The 22,060-nt window shown below is 46.3% G+C and overlaps 3 protein-coding genes across 4 annotated transcripts; 2 read left to right on the top strand and 1 right to left on the bottom strand.

Annotated features, from left to right (window-relative positions):
- The first annotated feature begins 9 nt into the window (after window positions 1-9).
- LOC149371945 (coiled-coil domain-containing protein 22 homolog) lies at window positions 10-14,667 on the top strand. 2 transcript variants are annotated; one of them, XM_089566265.1, is made up of 14 exons: window positions 10-367; window positions 527-698; window positions 787-919; window positions 1,247-1,371; window positions 2,040-2,115; window positions 3,904-4,055; window positions 6,156-6,347; window positions 8,467-8,640; window positions 11,251-11,487; window positions 12,930-13,031; window positions 13,097-13,204; window positions 13,601-13,696; window positions 13,773-13,832; window positions 14,392-14,667. In XM_089566265.1, the coding sequence occupies exons 1-14, from the start codon at window positions 318-320 to the stop codon at window positions 14,578-14,580; spliced, it is 1,866 nt and encodes a 621-aa protein (XP_089422391.1). In that variant the 5' UTR covers window positions 10-317; the 3' UTR covers window positions 14,581-14,667. The 2 variants fall into 2 exon arrangements, with proteins under 2 accessions (XP_089422391.1, XP_089422392.1); XM_089566266.1 differs by having other exon boundaries at window positions 14-367; window positions 2,040-2,100.
- LOC149371944 (uncharacterized) lies at window positions 13,370-18,605 on the bottom strand. Its single transcript, XM_089566268.1, has 3 exons — window positions 17,311-18,605; window positions 17,031-17,223; window positions 13,370-15,466 (listed from the first exon to the last, which is right to left on the bottom strand). Exons 1-3 carry the CDS (start codon window positions 17,559-17,561, stop codon window positions 14,678-14,680), a joined length of 1,233 nt encoding a protein of 410 aa, XP_089422394.1. The 5' UTR covers window positions 17,562-18,605; the 3' UTR covers window positions 13,370-14,677.
- Window positions 18,169-21,364, top strand: LOC149371943 (uncharacterized). Its single transcript, XM_089566270.1, has 2 exons — window positions 18,169-18,287; window positions 20,329-21,364. Exon 2 carries the CDS (start codon window positions 20,778-20,780, stop codon window positions 21,240-21,242), a length of 465 nt encoding a protein of 154 aa, XP_089422396.1. The 5' UTR covers window positions 18,169-18,287; window positions 20,329-20,777; the 3' UTR covers window positions 21,243-21,364.
- The last annotated feature ends 696 nt before the right edge of the window (window positions 21,365-22,060 follow it).

Genomic DNA, 22,060 nt, shown 5'->3' with positions numbered 1-22,060 from the left:
GATTGTAGCTTCTACAGATGTTTGCTTCCTCGGGGTGGTATTATTTTTATTATGAGACACTGGGTATTAAGAATATCAGCGAATAGAGCTAGTACGGGCGCCGATGGTACGGAACGCGGCGGCGGCGGCAAGGCGGCGGTGTACGGAACGGACGGAATGGTGGGCGTAGTAGCGCCGTGATCGGAAGTCCGTAGCTTGCACGCATCTTAGCATCTGACGGTTGTGTAGCATCATTCCCGAAGCGCGAGGCATTGGAAAGCACGTATCTGCGCCCGCGCGCTGCCTCTCATTGCCTTGTGTAGACTGCAAAAGGAGCAATGGAGGAAGTGGACCAGATAATAATACACGCACTGCGGCAGATCGGCTGGTGAGTGGCATTACCGGCGCACGATTTGGGCATAAATGCAATTGGCATGTTTGGAGCATTGTTCAAAAGAAATCTCGCCGCCTTTGGGCACTTCCAATGACATCTGCGCTGAGCTACCCATGTTTCAAGTCTTGTTTCTTTTGTCCGTACGTTTTTCAGCGAGTTCGACGAAGACATTGTATCCCTCAAGCAGTTCACGACAGAGATCACTGTTGAAGGTGTTGTGCGATGTCTTCGCTTGATATCGCCTGATAGAGAACTCCCCGTGCACATTTCTACAAACATGGTTGAACGCTATAACTTGGGCATGACACTGGCGAACGCTTGCATCGTAAGTCCTTGAGTTTCGTATTGTGACAGTATCGCGAAGGTTCGGTTTCAACGAAACTGGTGCTCTGATTTGCGCCGCACATTTTCAGGAGTTGGGATTTAAAGGTGACCTCGGCTATCAAACGTTTCTTTACTCAAATGAGGCCGAGATGAGGAGGATATTCATGTTTCTTTTCGAGAAGCTGCCGAAGGAGAGCGAAAAGGCTGCGGACCAACAACTCGGTAAGCTGTTGCAATTAAGATGCCTATTCAACAAGATTTGGCTGTAGTAGCTAGTGTCTTATTCATGGCCGACTTTGTTATCCCAGTCATGCTGTTATCTGTTTTTCACGCATTTTACTGTTTGGCATCACAGCGCGATAACTGATTAAGCAGCAATCGTTGCTTACCTATGTATCCAAAGTGATCGCGCGTTGTACCAGTTTATTAATTTGCTCATCATTCGCATTTTTAATTATGGTATGTGCCATCCAGGAACCGCTGCTCTGAGTTGTGTCTGTTTATTAATGCGCTCATCGATAAAATTTTTGATTCTGACGTGCCATGCAGGAACTGCTGCTCTGATTTCAAGGTCGGTGTCGGATCAAATTGCCAGGCAGCTGAGAGCACCTTGGCTTCCAAACTATTGTAAGAAGAATGGTGTTCGGTGGAGAGGAGGTCATTGGTGGAAGGAGGTACGCTTTGTTCGCGCTTGGCTTATTTCTTCATTTGATTATTTGCTTTCCTTGCTTTACACACTTACTCCTTCTCTGAACAAAACATAAGCCTACACTTTGTTGACTTTTGGTAGTCTTCCTTTGTGGAAACTGCACATTTACCCCTTCTCTGAACAAAACGTAAGCTTACACTTTGTTGACTGTTGGTAGTCTTCCTTTGTGGAAACTGCTTTACACATTTACCCCTTCTCTGAACAAAACATAAGCTTACACTTTGTTGACTGTTGGTGGGCTTCCTTTGTGGAAACTGACGGGTGTTAGTCAAGGCAACTTTGGAGTAGTGACAGGGGTTGAAGTAATGCAGGGTATCTCAGGAGAGTCCATGCTCTGACAGTTTGTGTTGTTCTGTAAGCATTAACTGAAATGTGAAAGCTTAGAAATAAAGAACAATATTTCTTATGTGTTCTGATTACTGTCCACAGTACGATATCAGTAACTGGTTGCTTATTCTGCATCAGACGTAGCTTTCACATCAGAATGTGGATCATGTCATTTGTCATGTAGGGCGGATGCAAAAGCGTGAAAGATTGTCTTGCGGGTTGCACAGATTGCTTGCATTAAAAAAATAATGGCGAAAGGTGCAGGGTATGAAAATTTTCATCAGATTTCTTTTCTTTGCTTTTCAGGACTACAGTAATTCAAGCACCCTGAGAACGTGCAAACTTTCTCTTCCTGGATCGCATCCAGGTAAGAGAAGAGCATGTGAGCATTGCAGTATTCATATAATTTATCCTTTAGCATGCTTAGCAGCTTTTTTCAACAACTTACTCTAGCCGTTATTCGTCATGGTTAAATTTGGAGGGTAGCAGTACTGTTTTTTTTTTTTTCATTGTTCCACTTTGGTTTTGTTGAGAACTTTGATATCAGAGCCCAGAAAGTTTTGTTTCAAGTCTCTGATGATTATTGGATTGTTTCTGAACTGTTGGCCCTCTACAGTTAAAACATCCAGTCCGACTATTCAGAGCGTTGATGTCGTTAAAGTAGAATAATTTTATTTTGCGCAAAAAGTGCACTGTGTACACCTTGACACACACTAGCCACTGCTGCATTTAGCTGGAGGCGAAATGCAAAAATTCCTGTGTGTTGAGCAATGTCAGTGCACATTAAATGACCCCATGTGGTTGAAATTAGTCCAAAGCCCTCCACTACGGTGGCCCTCATAGCCCATGTGTTGCTTTGAGACATGACACATAAAGAAGTGCAGTATTGCTAGACAATCCAATTGGTTTATGGGGTTTAGTGTCCCAAAGCGATTCAGGCTATGAGAGACGCCATAGTGAAGGGCTCCGGAAATAGACAATCCAATCAAGCCTTGGGTTCCACACAAATCCCCATTAGTAAGGCGAGTTGTATTGCTGTGTAATAAGTGTTGTTTCCACAGGTGCAGTATCGGCAGACACATAACACTGAATAGATTGATGTTCCATGCGTTTGCCCGTACAAATGATATGGTTTTATGACTATATATAGTGTATGCACTTGATAGATAGCTGTTATTAACGTGAGTGTGTCTAGTGTCGTGCAGGCACTAGCAAGAAAGAAGACTACACGTGTCTAGAAATGTAGTCTTGTAATCACAAATTAAATGGAAGGCACCTTGTTTGTAAATTGATACCCTGATAATTAAATTGGCTCTGATAATTAACTCTGGAGTCCTGAAGAATAGTGTCTAGTGCTAAGTGTGATGCTGGGTTGAAACCCCATATTTGAATGCAATATGTTAGATTACTATGGAATACACTAAAACAGACCGTGTGCTGGGTTTCTCAGTTAAAGTAAAGTACTTTCTTGCTTTATGCAGAAGTTGGACTTCTACTTAATGGTTCTATGTGAGGTGCTTAGCAAAACAAACTTCACTATTCTTTCTCTCTGCTAAGCAGATCATACACGGTAATGTTGGATGAAACCATTTTAAAAGTGTGTCATTTACATTTTCATACATGTGCATTCACATTTTGCACCTTTGTGGACTAGTCAAGTTTAATGGCCATTAACTATACAAGCAAAATGAGTACAAGAAACTAGTCATTTCACAGGGTGTGGCTTTTGTTCCGAGTAGAATTCAGAGTCGACCCTCACGTTGCATGGGCCACATGTCAACTTTGTGAAGCAGCTTTGGCTTCTTGAGGACACTCGGAACTTTCTACTTCAACACAATGGCAGGCAGGCTGATGTAAGCACTTGGCAATCTGGAGTTGCCAAATAAAATACTGGTTCTCTGGAAGCAGCTACATGGTGTGTGCTCATCAGGGCGAATATATATGCTGATGCAGTTTAAGAAGAATAATTTTTTACAGCTTTTATACTAGTCTAATCCTTCTCCTTACCATTCTTGTGTTCACTATATCAGGCAATCTAATACATGACACCTGTGGGAATCAAAAATAAAAAAATGTTTCAGTTCACTGTATGCAGATTCAAGTTTGTAAAACCCTACTGTATCGATTGAATAATAAAAAAAAAACTTATTTTGGTTATTACTTTGCCTAGCTTGTCTAAGGGAGCCCCTGTGGAGCCAGACCTTGGACGCAAGAATGCTCGCTGCTTCAGTGTTTGAGGCCAACGCAGCTGCAGCAGCTGTAACACAAGACCAAGAAGCAGAGCTCCACCAAGCTGGTGTTCTCTCAAAAGGCTCACAACAAGTAATCACTGCTTTGTATGTGTATGTGAATATCAGCAACTGCTGGGCTGATATTCAGAAGTGCAGTAGTGTTTGTTATTTGAGGAACAGAGCTGGCCTGTGGCCACATGGCTTTAAAGTGCGATTAAAAATCTTCAGCAATAGCGGCAGTATTTCAGGACCTATAGGAAGGGACGCTTTGTAAGCATTAGGATATTGATCCTGTGTGCATGTAAAATTCTCAGCCAGGAAGCCTATGAACATCCATTTTCCTAGGACTGTGTACACAACATGTAGCGATCTTTATAATGAATGCAAGACTGAAATGGTGACCGTTTATCAAATTTAATGCAAAGTTGAGAAAGAAATGCACTGGAGATGCTGCCTATTGGCCTATTGTTCAACGTATGTTTGGGTGATTAAATGGAATGCTGGTTTAGAGGCTGGCTGGACTCCCGTTGAGGAGGATGAATGTGCAGGGAGGCCTGTGAATTGCGTAGTGCCTGACCAATTCGGGAGGATTGGGACAGTGTGCAAGGAATTCTCTAAGAAGGCCCTAGCACTCCAACGAAATGCCAATACATTTTTGGGCACTTGCTGAAAAATGAGCTAAGGTATCACCCCAAAGTTTTCCACTGAGGGAACAGAAGAACTTCATCTCCCACTCACCCAAAAGAGAAGTCGCTGGTGGAGGGCTGCCGTTATGACAATTTCGACACGAGCGATGTGATTCAGGCAGAAACAGGCAGTACTTGTCAAACACGAATTCCAGGTTACAATTAAAAAATGGCTGACACATTGAAATCGGTGAATACTTCATGCAAGAAGTTATGGTGAAGATACCTTATTTTTAGTGTATGTGGTAAGCATTCAAATTTTTGGCCAAAGCAGGATGATGTCCAGCTGACATGCATCAACCTAAACTTTTCTGGGGCTGCATATTCTCATGTTACTTATTGGGACATAATTGGGACATAATTGAAATGTCATGACAGAAAAAAAATTACCATTTCATATTGAATGAGCTGTAAGCATGCAATAGAAATTTGTGATGTTTTTCATCACTTGCAAGGTGTCTCTAATTAAGCTGGTGTGAAAATGAGGTGAATAGCTTGTAACTCAAGCTGATTTAACTGACCATGAACAGCTGCTCAGGGGTTTTTTTTTCAGAACGCCTATCTTTGCAAAGAGTATTATGCAACTTTGAATATGAGAGGTTGTGAAACAAGCAAGGCAAAGTGGAATGCATGCGGTAGGCAATGAAGGAATACATGGGAGGCTTTCATTCGGGTGCTGGCCCCAGCAACATGCCTCACAACGAACACAAGGGAGTGTGCCGCATCCTGCACCGTCATCATTTGTGTGCCAGGCATCCACCTATTGCTTCTTCGCAGCTAGCCTGCCCTCATCGGTCAGCTTATAGTGCAACAAAGCAGTGTGTGCACTCGAGGGGGGGATTAATGCATGTCACTGTGAAACCTTTGACTCTTTTCATGTCTTTCTTCTTAATGCTGGTACTGTTGGAGCTGCATAAAGCAGCGATCAAATCAGAATTCCCCAACGTTTAAGCTTCTCCACTGTGAGTTGCCCTTCACCAGATTGGCGAGATTTGTATTGGTTATAGTCACATAAGTGGACTAAAGTGGTATGCCTTTTTTTTTTTCTTTAAGATGCTCATATTAGAATGAGAGTTTCATCCATTTTCTGAGACCATACATATTTTGTGAAGTCCACGTGTTAGAAATTGCAGCCTCTTGTGTTTTACAGCAGCAGTAATTGATGACTTCATGGAATGAGTGACACAAGGAGGACACAAGGTAGCGGTTGAAGGTTACTTGTTAACTCATTTCCTTTGGAACATTGCTCAGCGAGGAGCACTTTTTGAAGTGCTAGTCTTTATGCAATGTTCTACGAAAGTCAACTCACAAATTGGGCTTTAGAGAGGGGCAGTTACAATTTATGCTTCTTATAAAAAGAAAATTATTAGGATGGCTTTTATATATGAGTATTTATGTATCTTTTGCTCAGTTCGTCCAGAATTTCTTGGACCCTCGCATTTTGGCTACTCGAGATGCACAGGCCAGCAGTGAGAGTGAGTGCAGTGCGTTGGTTTCTCCTGCAGGAGCACAGGCAGAGGAAGAAGGAGCGCATCCAGAAACGGGTGGCCGACGCATTCCAACAGTCGCTTCTCTCATCAGAGCTGTCCAGGGTGGATGTGTCAAAGCTCTTGGCATCGCTGTCCACCCAAGTTGAGAACCGCACGACCACCAGGGAATCAAAGTTCACTAGAACTGAAAAACTGCAGTTTACAAAGGTGCGTTCCTAGCGCCACTCTGTCTTGCAATTTTCTACTTTTCGCAGCTACAGCATATCATGTCTGTTTTGCTTGACAGGCTTATCATTGCTAGTCTTCAAGGTATATGTGTATGAAGTACTGATATGTGCTTTGCTTACTTGAACCAGTTTTCGGGTGCTTGCACTAGATGGCCGAAAAAATTAGAGAGTTTTAGTGTAGAATCAGCTTGATAGCAAACCTAAAGGAAATTAAGTTTGTGGGGTTTAAATCGGGGAAGATAAACACGTTCTCCCCGTTTAACCACGGCTGAGCCAGTTCAAAGTCGCGCGGACCCCACCCCGTGGTCGCGTACGCTACTGAGCGCACGCCGACCACGGCGGGCCGCGCTCTGCGGGAACAAAGGAACGACACAATGGCTGACACAAACAAGGCATTTATTGCTATAGCAACAATAACGCCAGCTAGCAACAAAATACACTGAGGAATCTAGGATGTCCGACTCACCAGCACGGCTACGAGCGAACGTCCGCCCACGGTAGGGCAAAGGGATAAACTCCGAGGTCGAGCGGGACGAGCTCGGCGGGAGTAAGTTCCGACCAAGAGGCGCCCGTCGACGAAGAGCGAAGCTGCGAGCGAAACGTCTGCTCGCTTCCCGATCCCAGAGAGAAGAGACCCCGTCGCTCCCCGCGAGCGCGCAGCAAAACGCCATCCGTGGCGCTGGTGTCGCTGCGACGCGAGCGCCCTCCCTTGTTAGTTACAGTAACCGAACCGAGAGGAGTGCTTTTCGGGGGCAGCTAACAACAGTGGGGTGCGTTGAGGGAAAGCGAACGCAGGGGACGAAGGCGTCCCCACAAGTTAACATGAAGAAATTTATCCCCATAGAGAATTTTATATAGCATTTCGATAACATTCAATGTGACCTACTTTACATGGAGACAAAAGGCTCTTTTAATGGTTGCTTCTGCCACTAATTTGCCAACTTATTATATACCAGTGTCTTTTGCATCCTTTACAGCAGAATGCCCAAGCAATGCCGTGGTGATTAAAAGTGTAAGAAATAAACAAACACTGTGGCACCATCTAGTTTAGGAAATGCTAGTGCAGACCGCTCAAGCAAGAATGTATTCCTTCACATGACATGTAATGCACAAATTGTGTTTGTAAATTTGATATAAACTGAAGTGTTAAATTTTTGAAATACATAAAACACCATGGAAAAGTTCGAAACCTATTTTTGTTGTATTCCGAGCAATTGCAAACAGTTGCAGTACAGCTGATGCCCCATTAGGCTTCGGTGCGCCAGAATTGAGAATGAAACTAAAAAACTGGGCTGAATCACAGCTTATACTTTGTCATTGAAGCAAGGTCAGTCATAGTGAATGGTAACACTTCTCGAGGCCCGTGTACTGTGCGATGTCAGTGCACGTTAAAGAACCCCAGGTGGTCGAAATTTCCGGAACGCTTCACTGCGGCGTCCCTCATAGTCTGAGTCGCTTCCGGATGTTACACCCCCGTAAACCAAACCAAACCAATGCAATAGTTACTGGTAAACATGCCAACCAGATTCACAACGACTGCTTATTCGGCTGAGTCGAGGCACTCTTGCTTCAGACGATGCTGCCATGTTTTCACTCAAAGTACATGAAAGCTGTTACCATGGAGGAACGAAAGGATTTAGGAGAGGATGTTGTGTCACATTTTTTGAAGCCGGACGTGAGAGCTGCCCGTCGCTAGTTGTCCGTTTGCTCAGCGCGCTTACACATGCGCAGCAAACAATAAAGCAGATGCTGCCACTGCACCCAACGTTACTGCTGCTTGCGCCACCAGCCACAGACTTCAAGTAGACCTTGCTAAAACACACGACTTCTGGCACATTTTTTGTCATGCAGCTTGGATAACGAGGGCCTCTCCGTGGCTGCTACGCCAACTTCTGGAAATTGCATATGTACAGTAACACCATTTCCCCTTAAGCGTCCTGCACATGCATGCTCTGGGCCCCCTGCACTACAACTGTTATCAACTTTGCCATCTAATGCTTGAGCCTGCCCACGTATGCAAATGACCCTGACATCTTTCTGCCTAAACAAGCAGTAGTGCCTTGAAAAGGCCAGGTGTGCAGCCTCCGTCTGTTCTGCAGGATGAGCCGAAGCAAGTGGCTGGATCAGGTGCCCCGTTGGAACTGTCCAAGCAGAGCTCCGAAGAAGAGGCCGAGGCCAAGGTGAAGCAGATGCAGAGTCAGCTGGAGAGCATCTCCCAAGTCCTCAGTCAGCTCGAAGGCCAAGAGAAGGAAGTGTCGGCTGCTTTGCAGCAGGTAGGCTGGTGTCCTACACCTCATGCTTTTCTCTTGCGACTGGCTGGCTGACAGACAGCTGTTGCACATAATTTCGAGGTTTTGCGGGCACCAAGACGGCTGTGATGTTACGCAGAGGAAAGAACAGGCATGGCATTTTCTTAACTGGTCATTGTATACTTGTCCTTTCTGGTATCTTTTTTTAAATGACTTCTTACATTTTAAAGGTGCACTGAAGAGGAACCTGAACTCGTCTTTTCACCGCGGGAAATCGATCGACACGTTCCGAGCATTCTTTGAAACTTCGAGTTATTGTCCTGTGCGGCCATTTCCCTAATTTAAATCGAATTAAACGTCCCAGTTCTCGCCTTTATTCGAACTCGCCGCTGACGGTAGGAGAAGTCAACTAACACGCGGAGTGCCTTTCAGGCAGTCGTGTGGCGGCTTCGTTTTCGCTTTTTGCATTTTAGGTTTCCGTAAATAAACTGATCCAGTCAGAGGCGACATAGCCGCAAATTAGGCCCACGGAAATAAAAATACACGTGGACTCTTTGCTTTCACTGATTGCTACATATCACTCCGATGGCAGAGCAGCAAGCCATCATGGGACTCGCTGAAAGGTTGGTTGACTCCTCCTACTGTCTGCGGCGAGTTCAAAAAAGGCGGGAGCCAGGATGTTTAATCTGATTTAAATTATAGAAATAGGCTGCATAGGACAATAATAGACCTCTCCCTCGAGTAAACAACGTGACGTCACGGAACGCACGTGCAGCGACTGCAGCGCTCTCCTTCCTAGCGGCGATGGGCAAAACGCTCCCTCTTCGGCTGGCATCCAACGCTCTCGTACGTGCCTAGGAAGCGATGGAGCTGTCAGAGTACGCGAAATCACTGCCTGAAATCGCCCGGCAGCGATATGTTGAAAAGTTGAAAGTCGACGGGAAACAGTACCCTGACCCCTTCGTTTTGAAGGACTGGAGAAACGACCCGAAATTGTGGCCAAACGTGCGTTTTGGCGACATATACGTTTGTCTCGTTCAGACGCCCGGCCCTTACACTACTGAGAGCATGAAGTGGTACCGTTCGCTGAAGGCGTACGTTCTTGCAGCGGAAAGGCACGTGCGCCAAGTTTTGGCAGCCGACTTTATAGGGAAATTTATAGGGAAAATCATACTAGCCCTTAATTTTTTGGCAGAAAGCTTATTGCATCCGTGGTGCGAGCATGAACGCCAGCCACACCGCATCCTCCGTGAGTGACAAATAAATCCACTTCTGTTAAGGACGCAGCGCATACTGGTACATCAAATGTCATTTGCTTACTTTATGTGGACAAAATTACCATAAATACAACACGGTGCTCTGCACGGGCCACAAGCGCAAGCGTAAACGCATCCAACTAGCGCCTGTATTATAAACACGCGTGCACAAGCAACGACGGAGAGCCTTCGTAATGAAGGACTTTTGTACTTGAACGGCGTTTATGCTTCATTGTCCGCTCAAAACGACCACACTTCTTCATATCTGCGCTGGGATTTCTCTTCTTGAATGAGAAAACGCTGGGCACCCGGTCCGGGTGGTCCGGTAACGAGGACGGGGCGCCTGCGTTGGCGGATAAGACCAGAAAAAAAGGTCACAGTGCCATTCACCTCGCTAGCTCTTCAAAATCAGCAAGTGAAAGAAAGGAATGCTTCCCACCAGAGATGAAGTGCGCTCCGCATATCCTATCTGCCGGTCTTGGCTTCCATTTATCTCGACGCATTGCGTGCACCTTCGGGAGATTCTCGTCCCGCGGAAAACGAAAAAAGCGGACGCCTTTCTTGGCACGGTTAGTGCATCCCACGGCACAGCAGCTCGCAGGCATCACGAGACAGGGTCGAGGCACGGGTTCCGGCGCCCGCACTGCGATAGCTTCCTTGCTCGCCCAGCAAAACTATACGGGATCGCACGCAAACGGAGGGCTGTTTTGCCCATCGGGTTCCCGGCGTTAGCCGGAAACGTCATCGCTGTGACGTCACTCGCTCTCGCGTGACGTACCCGAGGAGAGGTCTATTCAATGTTTCTAAGAATGCTCGGAACGTGTAGATAGAGTCCCCATGGTAAAAAGACCAGTTCAGCTTCCTCTTCAGTGCACCTTTAAGCTGTACTGACAATAGTTCAAAACAGGACATGTTTCTTCTGTCATTTTCTTTATTTATTTTGCTCACGAAAATAGTCTGATGCTTTTTTATTCCTAATATGTCTTATCATGCCTTGCGTGTATGTATGCGTGCTTCCGCTGCCTGTCTGGCACTGCCACTCAAGCCCTATGAGGCTGTGGTGGGCCAGATGTTTGCACATTTCGTTTATATTTGGTGCAGTAGAGTACTATTATTATTGTTTTTATTTTTTAAATTTTTTTTGAGTAGTGGTGTCATTGTTTTGTGTGGATTTAGTACAGGAAAGGTGCTGTCAGTATGTGCTTCGCATATGTTTGTATATTGATTGTGGTGGAACGTGATTGCAGAAAAAGAGTATTTTTTTAATTGAAAGGTTTATTATGCTTGCCTTAGTGCTTTTCTCCAAATTTCTAGAGTTCCAAGAAAAGCGAGACAAATGTGTGCGTGGTTGCCAAGGGCGCTTTCTACCGCTTTGCAGATCACTGGCGACATAGAGAAGAAAAAGTCACAAAAGTTGGAGCTCGAGAGCCAGAACGAGCTGGAACACAAGGCGTTAGCGCTGCTGCCAAATGCAGATGAGAACATTGCCAAACTGCAGGCGAAAATAGACGCTGCTGCTCAGAAACTAGTCAGCTTATCAATGCAGTGGGAGAAGCACAGAGCCCCCTTGATAGAAGAATACCGCCAACTCAAGGAACAATGCTCAAAACGCCTTGTAAGTATTGAGCACAAGTGATTGTATTGTGTGAAGTGCTATATTTTGTGGCACTGCTCTCAGCTGTTTGCTTTTGCAAGATGTGCACTGCTTTTAGTGTGCACATCACACGAGTGTTCAGCAGGAGGACACATCGCGGAGAAGGACAAACAATGTTTAAAGAAAGAAAGGGAGACACTATGCTGCATCCTCTAACTGTATTCGTGAGAAGAAAAAACAATGTGAAAAACAGTGTAAATAAGATGCACATAACTGCAGTGGTGGCCCAGTGGTTTGAGCACTCTCCTTGCATGGCGGAGGTGCAGGGTTTGATCCCTAGTACCGCCGGGTACCCATCAGTGATACAATGGGTATAAGCTTTCCCCTTGCCTGTTGCTCGGCTTCTTTGGGGATGAAATATTAGGGAAATGGGTACTTGATCCCACCTTGAAGAGACGAAAAACACCTTGTTTGTTTGTTTATGGATGTTTAACGTCCCAAAGCGACTCAAGGCTATGAGGGACACCACATTGAAGGGCTCCGGAAATTTCAACCACTTGGGGTTCTTTAACATGCTCTGACATCCTACAATACACGAGTCTGTAGAATTTCGGCTCCATCGAAATTCGACCGCCGTGGCCGGGATCGAACCTGCGCCTTTTGCGTCATCAGCCGAGCACCATAATCACTGAACCACCGCACTCTTTGGCCAAAGCTGCCGTTGTGCCATAAAAATTCATTATCATTGAATTGAGCATTATATTAGCAAATGTGTGCAAGCATGGTGTAAAATTTGTGAGACTCGTTCCCTTCTGCAGTAGGAAAATGTTCAGCTTCTGCTGTGGGAAGTATTGCATTTTGCTGTGCTGTACAGGTTTAACTTCACTGCATCTTTATAGGCACACTGTGTACCAAAAAAAAAAAAAAGATGTGATTGTACTTTAATTGTTGGGGTTTCATATATCAACATCTAAAGCATGCCACATGAGACATAAACAATAACTAGTAAGAGAATAGCTGTGTACAGGTCTCTCTTTTGGAGGGAGGAGGGCAGCGTTCATGGTAGCACCCGGTCACTTCTGTTCTGGGTAGCTGGGAGCAATACGGTACAAAATTTGCAACCCCTCCCCTCATTTCCCCTTCTCCATGTCTATTAGGTGGGTCGCTTCCCCCCCCCCCCCCCCCCCCCCCCCCCTTGCACACCTATGAGTGTATCAAACTCATACCAGCTCAAAGCAAGGAAAGCACAGTTTATCCATGTCAGTGAGTAACTGATGCTGTGCCCGGGTATGTAATGCAGTGCACAGAACACACTAGGTGCACGGTAGCAGTTGCCTAAGAAAAACCAATGTGGCAAATGTTGTTTGAATTTGGGGTTTCCTACCATTTTGTTTTCGATGCTCATGTGATCTCTGATCGGAGTGTGTGCTGCTTATGCTCATCCTACACATTTTCTTCTTCAGAATGAAACTCAGCAGAAGCTGGAAGAGATCAAAGCCATGAAAGACAAGATGCGAGACATCTCTGAGCAGGCACGCACCAAGGAAGAGTTGCACAAGCAGCTGGTATGTGCCTGCCTTGAAGGAATTCACTGCTGCCACACAATGTGACAACAAATTTCAATCTTTAGGTCAGCGAGTACGAAAAGCTGCCTAAGGACGTCAACCGCTCCTCCTACACCAAGCGCATCACCGAGATTGTTGGCAACATTAAGAAACAAAAGGAAGAAATTGCTAAGGTAAGAAAGAGTCAGTGGGTCTCCATGCAGAGCTTGCAAGAGCAAAATGCATGCAACAGACTGGTGGATCATCAAATGCAGTCTTGCTAATAAAGCATGAAAGTGACAATTCCTAGAGGCAATTCTAGAGACACAATACCTCTATACAAGATCATGTGGTCGGAATGCCAAAGTGGGGTACAGTTTTTATATTTCTGAACATTCCAATCTTCCTTGGAGGATAATACTAAAAGGAAAAATGGGGATAAAGCTTCTCTTTTCTTACAAATTTTAGGTATGACAGCGTTGCAACATAATAATTTGTCTGAAAAGCTTGTAGAAACATTCACTGTGTTTAAAATAATATGCAGGTGATGGTAATCATCTTATGGTGTGTGATGCTGTCCGAACTTTCAGGTCTTGCTGGACACCAGAAGTCTGCAGAAGGAGATTAATCAATTGACTGGGAAGCTGGACAGGACTTTCACAGTCACAGACGAGCTGATATTCAAGGTCAGCCACATGGCCAAGCCTTGCATGGCTATTCTCCTATGCTTTGTCCTAATTCTATGTGTACGTTCCCTTAAAGGATGCCAAGAAAGACGAGGCTGTGCGAAGAGCCTACAAGTACCTTGCTTCTGTGCATGAGGTATGTAGCTAAAAAGATATAGTAGTACTCTACAGTATAGTAGTTTGTCATGAAGAGATATGGATGAGCTGTTTGGCTATTGGTTGAGTCAGATGGTGAAACATAATTACAAAAGTTTTTGCTCAAAGCAGACAGGCCGAGGAAGAGCACACAGATGACGCACAAACTTGCGATTAACCTTCCGACCTTTCACTAAGGTTAGTTGCAAGTTCGTGCTCTGTCCATGCGCGCTTTTTCGTCCTGTCTGTTTTGTGCGGAAATTTTTTTTTCAACTATTGTTTCACTCTGCCATTTAGGTTTTGCCGAGCTACAGTTGGTTTCTCACAAAGTGAGGTCACTCCTATGCGCTATTGAAGCAAAGTCCAGGTTGGTTTTGAAATTGCTAAGCTGTGAAAACTGTTGAATTAGTTTGGCTTGATAGATGCACACTGCATATCAGTCCATGCAGTAAAGGTAGTTGGGATGGATTTCGATTACACTTGATTAGCGAAAGTTCACACAAATGGAAGTGCATTTAAAGTTTAGGGTGCCTTAATATGTTTGCTCTTCTGCATTACAGAATTCAAACCAGCTGTTGCAAGCAGTGGAAGAGACTGGGTCAATTATGCGAGAGATGCGTGACCTTGAAGACCAGATAGAGCAAGAGAGTCAGAAAAAAGTGACGGCCAACTTGGAGAGGATTACTGCCGACTACAAGCAAATGAAGCAAGAGAATGCATCGCTATTAGCCCAGCTGAAAGGCCAATAACTGCTGTGGCATAAGTATAAAATATGTGCAGATGTTATTTTTGTAGTTAATTTATATACTCACACAAAATAAAGGTATAATATGCTTCTTGCTTGCATCATGGAATTTTATATAGTATTTCACCATCATTATCATAGTAGCACTTTCCAACTCTGTGTGTTGTGGAACGTCGTTTCTTGAGGTGAGCTGGAATTTTGATTCGTCTATTCAGCGCTTCTCCATCAACTCCCAGGTCTTTTGTAATCCCACTACTAGCTTGCTGAAACCTTTCATCATTTCCTTGAGTGGCCTCAAGTATGTCAAAGGTCTCATTGTGTTGCAGTGTAAAGCTCTCCACAGTCGAAGCGCTGTTCTCATTCTCGGGCACTTCAGATGAGTGTGGAACCTGTGTCCTGCTAATGGTGCGCACTCTAGCGTCAGGCTCAGACTTGCTAATAGCTGAAGACTTGTAGTCTTGAATTCGAACATGGGCCCCTCGACGGCCCAATTTTCTTAGCGTTGTTGCAGATGCCATGTCTTCTGTATAGACATCATCGTATTCTTGCTCAAGGTCTGCCTGCATGGCCTTTTTGTTGGGCAGCCTCTTCTCTGGGTTCTTCAGCTTCATGTAGGAGGCAATAAGTTTGCTGTACTGGCCAGGTTTTGGAGCAAGGTCTGAAAGCTGGACGGCCTTTGCATGACTGTCTTCCTGTGGCAGAGGGAGTGTCTTGTTCACATACGACTGGTCTTCCCGAAGCTTGCCATCCTGGTACAACTGTTTTGTAATTGGTGAAATCTTCTCATCTCCCTTACCCGTTTTTAATGCTTTCCACTTGAGCTGAACTTCTCTATCATGTTCAGCAATCCTTTCTGGAGTTGCATTAGTGAACCGGGACTTTAACAGCTTCTGAAAATAAATTCACAATAAGTTGCATGAGTAATTACTCCCTTATTACAAATGAGCCCAAATGCTCAAAAACATGCACCATGTAAAATATTTAAATGACAGATGTGTATAATTCTTTTTCTGGGTTAAACAACGCTACAGTTGCCTTTTTTTTTCCTTTTTCTCATTAATTTGTACCTAGCTTTTTAGCTTGCTTATTCCTGTTTTCAGCCCTTTGTATTTTGTATAGTAAATTTGTTATGCTTTCCTTGATGAATCCCCACCCCCCCTATGTAATGCCCGCAAGGGCCCTTCGGGTACTGAAATAAAATTTTAAAAATCTGTGCCAGTCAGACATTCCTGCTGGCCCTGTTATCAGAGGTGGACTGGGGAATGATCAGTGACCACTGTCCACAATGGGCCTTGTGTTGTGGCCACAGTACACGCGGGCCTCTGAGCAGGTGCTTACATGGGGGCGAGGGGCACGGTACATCTAGTGCTGTTACTCCTATGCCCTGCACAAAGGTGAAAAGTTTGAGAATTCCCTGAGTGTGGGCACAGTGTGGCAACGCCAGCCAAACTGCATTCATGTACCATTAGCATTGGATTAGACCGGGGGCCCTCCATGTTCCTTTCAATCATCTCATTATTGGCACACGGAGGAATTCAGCGCTTCTTCAAAACACTGCCATGTGATCTACTGTAGGGGGTAAAGAATGCTGCTAGCCTGACATACCGACAGCTAAAAGGCTGTGCACCGAAAATTCTGAAGCACCTGGCAGTGTATTCCAAAACTACCCCGCATCACTAAAGCTGGTAAGTGCAAGAAAAATGGGCAGTCACAGATGCACTGTGCCCAGTTGCAAAATATGTACATTTTGTCATTGCCAATAGGTAGCATGCCAGTGCACTTCCTCAGATGCTTAAACGTTTCATATTAGTAGCTTAGGCTGTCCTTCTATGTTGTTAGACTGCACTAATAGGTAGCATTTTTCTTTTTCATTTCACTTTGTTTAATTCTCATTTACAAAAACCAGAGCAATGGCAAAAGGCAAGACGCCTGACAAAGGCCTCTGCTCCATATGCAGTTCAGCACACAGGCATCAGAAACATATAAAACCACAAATGTGAACAATTGGTTCCATTTTAGGGGACAAACGGGATAAAAGAAGCAGCACTGAAAAGCCATAAATGCTAGCAAAGCACAAGAAAAAATAAATCAAATGAATTCACTATTTTCTTGCAATATTACACTCTTGAGTAACATGGCAACATACTTCGGCTGGCACTTGAATGTTTCTTAGTAATAATTTTAGCTGTTCCTGCAAACTTACGCGCAGCAATCCCCCCCCCCCCCCCCCCCCCCCCCCCCCCGGAATCTCATCTGAAGGTGTGCATTTTACAATATCATATTGTACTCGCAAAAACAGCACTAATTAGGTTCTGGAAATAGGCTCCAATTAACTCTGTAAGAACTCGCACTTTCTGACGATGCCCCTACATGTGTCACTTCTGGTCTGCTCAGACCATCCCAATACTACTGCAGAGTTTTTAAAGAAATCAGTGAAAACTTCGCCTTGTTTACCTTCGCTCCCTGCACGCTTATGGGAAAACACTCTGATATGCTTTCTGCGGTCCACTCTGCCGGGTCAAGACTGTGCAGGTAATGGATTTGTTGTTTTGCAGCCCATGTCAGCAGGTTTGTTTCGGGTGGAACTTTGAAGTATTTCCGTCTTATGATTGCGCCCCTGACTGCTCTCCGTTCCGAGCGCAGTTCACTGCAAAAAAAAAAAAAAAGTATTACAAGCGATGTAAACAATGCGGATACGCATCGTCGATTGCGCAAATAGCATGGTCGTTCTTACTCCATATACTGGTCGTAGTAACGCTCAGGATGTTCCAAGGGCTCTTCTGGATCTTCTTCCTCATCACCGAAGTCATACGAATCGTTCTGCAACAGCAAGTTTCTGTTTGGTTGCTCTAAAGTTACTGCAACCGGTTTGACTTTCCTGAAAGGGGCTCGAGTTTTGACATGCTTGTTTCTGACTGAACGGGACAGGGGATTTGCCACGTTGCATATGCCAAACCGCAGAGAGCAGCAACATAATCTTATCATTGTTACGACTCGCTTCAGCCGAGGAGTTAACCTTCCTTTAGCAATAAGCACCGCACTCGCTACACATGCTTCGAAGTTTCAGAACGCTGCTAACTCTAGCATGGACGGCGCCATGTTGCCTGGTAGTGTGTTGTGACGATGATGATAGTAGTGCGCTAGGCTGTGTTTCGGTTTCTGCGGAAAAGCGACGCTGTGCAGTGTTCTGTCACTGAGCGGAAGTTTCTCCTCAGAATTCTCCTTTTAGATTATGATCATTTGCACTCAAAAAGTAGTAGTCATAGACGATTCGACGATCTATTGATGGCTAGAACCAGTACAGGTATATACATTTTTGCGGTTTGCCCGCACTTTTTTTTTTCGACATTTTTTCGACATACTCCGTTGCCTGCATGCCCCTTTATTTTTGTTTTTAATTTCGTGCAAGCGCAACATACTTCTCTAGGATTTGCGAGTCATTGCGGCTTTTGTGATCAGCACTCGCGATCGCCTCGTGTGCGCAGAAGGCCTTGGAACAGCTCGACATCCGCAGGAGCAGTTGCTGAGAGAAGGAAACAGCGGCGGGAACGGTCGTAGCTGCGGCGCGCATACGCTCCTGCGCTGTTCTTGTTGCGACCGTTTTAATCCTACCCAGTTGGCATCTATTATATTCCAGAAACTACGTCTTTTAAGCCATTATGGACTGGGGATTGGCGGATGAGAGAAACAAAAACTCCGGAGATAGCCCACGTAAGTCTCACAGCGGTCCCCGCTCGGCGTAGCGGTATAGTTTCGTTTTCGCGCTTTCGTTCCAGTCCGCTTACTTTAATGCGGCGATGAACTTCATCAACAGCCACAGCAAAATTCATTCCGCTTGAAGATGCTTGATTCGTTTGCGTAGTCGGAGGCGTTCGAAGCCGCCGAGCACAGTGAAGTGCGGTTAAGCTTTGACTGGCATTACAGGGTCTCGCCACGCCCCGTAGGCTGTAGCAGTGCCACAAGCGCACGCTAAACGTGCCTTTGAAGCGCGTGCAGCCTCTGAAGCGCTTGCCGCGGTTTATGTTTGAGTAGCCAAGCCAGGCGAAGCCGTGTCAGAATTTAAAATGGCTTCTGGCACTCGTTGCGCGGACAGGCGCGGAATGGCATCCGTGACGTTTTGTGCAGGAACGCTCCCACAACTGCGTTGTAACGGCCGAGTTTGTATTGTGTTGGGAACCTATGAAAGCTACAGTGGTACCCTCTCGCAAGAGCGTAGTACCTGGGAAATGCACCATCAGGTAACATAACAGCCGCGTTCTACTGTATTGGGCTTCTGTTCCAACGCATAACGGATGACCTGAAAACTGCCCCTGCTCTGCTGATATATGCTTTGTTGTCCCTGACACATGGGGATGCTGGCTGAGGACATTTCTTTTGTTAGAGAGTACATGCCTCGGAACTGTGGTTATCAACGTCATTAGGGAAGTAAAAATGTACGCAAAGCGCTTTGAATGTGATATTTCAAGATTAGTCCAGGCAACGGATTCCTCCGAGACAGTTTGATGTTATAGTCACTTTCTTCAGATTGTAAAGACCCGTTTCAAAGTTGCAGTTTGCTGGACAAGCTAGGTCTAGGAGTGGAGCGCAGCTGCTCCAAACTGCTTCGAAATGCATCTTTGGATGCTACGAAAATTGCTCCAAATCACGGTTTGGCGGTAGCTAGTACTACTGAATATAGAGTGATGGAAGGTGATCTGTTTCATATGTCGGTCGAACCAGACTTTAGGAGGCTTCTTCTTGTGTGGCGGTCAAATGGCATGGAAAACTGAGGGGGGGGGGGGGGGGGGGGGGGACGTCGTTCACAGAAGCTCAAGTTCCATAATGATCCTGGTTCCCAGTGCGAAAACGGCACGTAATTGAGTCAACAGGAGTGCTACATTATGAAAGACTACCGGGAAAACTAAAAATACAAAACATGAATGCATGACACAGAACAAGATAAACATGCACTCGGGTTTCCATCTTCATATTCTGTTTCATATTCTGTCACATGGTCTTTCAAAGTAAATTGAGACTCTCGGGTTATATTCCTGTGTATGCGCACTGGCACCGCGCTTCCACCTTACCTCCTAATCAATAGGGCGACCCTGTTCTGAAAGTCCCCGATTTCTCCATTCGTCAGAAAACATCAGCCAATTCGACTTTGTACGTGGCTATGTGCCATCTCGTAAGAAGCCGGCAACAACACACTGTAAATAGAGCACCTGGGTGCAAAGAGTACACATTGTGCTCTAGACACCCCTTTCAAATTAATAAAAAAATTATTTCAGAGGAACTAATGTCTTCCGCTGATCGGACAACCGTAAAACGCCGCATAAGGCGAGTAGCGCAATTTTTATTCGCACCCGGCCCTCCTTTTGACAACCGCACAAACGTTTTTCGATGAAAATGACAACGCGCGGAGCCGTTCGTTCCGCGGCAGTCTTCGCGCGCACGTTAGAAAGTATGTTACCCATAACTTTTTATTTTACCAAGCTTATCACCTTGTGCTTAGCGCAATATGGTCTTGGTCAGCAAAACCGCGATTGGGCCAAGTAGCGCAGCGCGCACATAATACGTGCACGATTCTTATAGAAAATTTATTTTACTTCATAGAAAAAACGTGCAGCAGATTGTGCCTCCATCGTCTTTGCTAATGAGGAGCTGTCGCGGTTGCAATAAATTGTTGTGCTCAGGTCCGGTGTTCTCTTGTTTTGGGGTATTTGCTATGGCAGTAAAAAATTCATGCGTTTTATTGTTTTCAACCTAACAGATGGCACATCAATGCACCTGGCGCCGTCAGCATCGTTTTCGCTGCCAAGTCGTTTTTGTGTAGCACGCACGGATCCGTTTTCAACTCGCTAGATGAACGATTAACCGTTCGTTCTTCAGCCGGCTCTACTGACGTGTCACCACTTCTATCACCTCGCCGAAATAACCGCCGTCAGAGCACCTTCAAATCACACGTTGCTAGCTGCGCATGAAGCAGCCGCCGCATCTGCGGCGAAGAAGAGAAAAAACCTACACACGCGGAGCGCGCGGCCACGCGTCGGTCCCCATCCGCCCGCCGCCGAACACCGAAGGCGCGTCGTGGTGGTGCAGCAGCCCGGCCATGCCATCGCCACTGGGTCGCTGAAGGTGGCTGCGAGCCTTGCCGAGAAGCCGGGGAAAGGTGGTTTGGGTGCCGTCGGATCGCCTTAGCGCCTTTCCTCGTGGTCCGCCATGAAAGGGGCCTGCACCAGCTCCATGTACCAGCGCGGCGGCGACTGCCTCGACCAGGCGGCCTTCCGCACCAGGGCCCCGGCCGGCGGCTCTGTGCACGCCTTCTTCGGAGCGTGCGCGGTGTCGCTCCTGCTCATCCTCATCTGGGTGGTGGCCGCCGGGATGCAGCACCGAGTGCTGCAGGTGATCAGATACCTCAACGGGCACTTCCTCGGAGACGTGAGCAAGTTCCCCGCCAGGAAGAAGACGGCGAAGAGGACGCAGGCGCCGAGAAAGAAGAAGAGGGCGTCGCTTGCCAAGAGGAGCCCAGACGCGCTGGACGAAGCCGCTCCGGGCGAAGACAACACATCCGACCCCGCGTGCACCGGTGACGCTGCGGAGCCAGACGAAGACGACGACTTGGAAGACTACGAGGTCATCCACAGAAGCGAAACCGCCGATGGTGAGGACAGCCGCTCGAACTGACGCCTGCGTTGCGAGTGAAATTCAACGACGCGCTCTCGGAGCTGCGAGGACGTGAAATCTCTTCGAGACGCTTGAGGGTGGGCGACGCAGGAAATAAAATTAATAAAATGTTTGCTAATTTATTCCAGTGTCCCAATTAATATGTCGGCTAAAAGGGCGCAGAAATGCATGCGTAGATCTCCGCTGTTCTCTTCTTCCTTATCGCTAGCGCCGACACGCTGGCTTGGAACGATTTCTGCTTACCTTTTTTTTTTTCTGCTTATGCGCGTTGTCACTGCCGCTCGCCAGTACTCTCGTCAGCGGGTCACCCTTCCCCGCTCCATTCTTTCCTGCGGCTGAGTTGCCGAGCATTACGCGTCGTCGATTTCCAGATAAGCGTCGTTCATAGCGCGAAATTTTTGCGCTGCCTTCTGCGCGTCTGTGCTGTTCTGCCGCTGCCCAGGCGGCTGGCATGTAATACGGCGTTCGAGCGGCCGCCGCCCATCGGGAAAGCGTCCCAGTGCTTCGCACAACGGCATACATAGCAGTACGCGTGTTTCAGCATGAACAGATGCGAACGCAGAAGTGGTGCACCGACCGACTGTCGTAGTACCTCCGTTGAAAAGGGCATCCAAGACAAGTTGGCCAATGGCGGCGGAGCGCGACCGAAATCAAGGCAACAGGCACCGCCGAAGGCTGGCGGCAGCAAGAACTGGACGAGCAACCAGAAACGCAACGGCGAAGGCAAGTTAGGCAGATCTGCTGCTGCCATTACGAACTCTGCTAAAGGCGAAAAGTCTGGAGCGTTTGACTCCTTGCTCAAGCGGGCCCACAGAAGG

Source organism: Amblyomma mixtum, chromosome 1, assembly GCF_055824585.1.
Source record: "Amblyomma mixtum isolate Tamu chromosome 1, ASM5582458v1, whole genome shotgun sequence".
NCBI classification, from domain to species: domain Eukaryota; kingdom Metazoa; phylum Arthropoda; class Arachnida; order Ixodida; family Ixodidae; genus Amblyomma; species Amblyomma mixtum.
This window is presented reverse-complemented; position numbering and strand designations above follow the sequence as displayed.

Bases quoted from the DNA above. Each gene is read 5' to 3' on its own strand.
- LOC149371943 (XM_089566270.1), top strand. From the start codon at position 20,778: ATGAAAGGGGCCTGCACCAGCTCCATGTACCAGCGCGGCGGCGACTGC.
- LOC149371945 (XM_089566265.1), top strand. From the start codon at position 318: ATGGAGGAAGTGGACCAGATAATAATACACGCACTGCGGCAGATCGGC. The intron at 699-786 runs GTAAGTCCTTGA...GCACATTTTCAG, and splicing joins CACTGGCGAACGCTTGCATC to GAGTTGGGATTTAAAGGTGA. The intron at 8,641-11,250 runs GTAGGCTGGTGT...ACCGCTTTGCAG, and splicing joins TGTCGGCTGCTTTGCAGCAG to ATCACTGGCGACATAGAGAA.
- LOC149371944 (XM_089566268.1), bottom strand. From the start codon at position 17,561: ATGATAAGATTATGTTGCTGCTCTCTGCGGTTTGGCATATGCAACGTG. The intron at 17,224-17,310 runs GTAAGAACGACC...TTTTTTTTGCAG, and splicing joins TACTACGACCAGTATATGGA to TGAACTGCGCTCGGAACGGA. The intron at 15,467-17,030 runs GTAAACAAGGCG...ATTTATTTTCAG, and splicing joins TAAGCGTGCAGGGAGCGAAG to AAGCTGTTAAAGTCCCGGTT.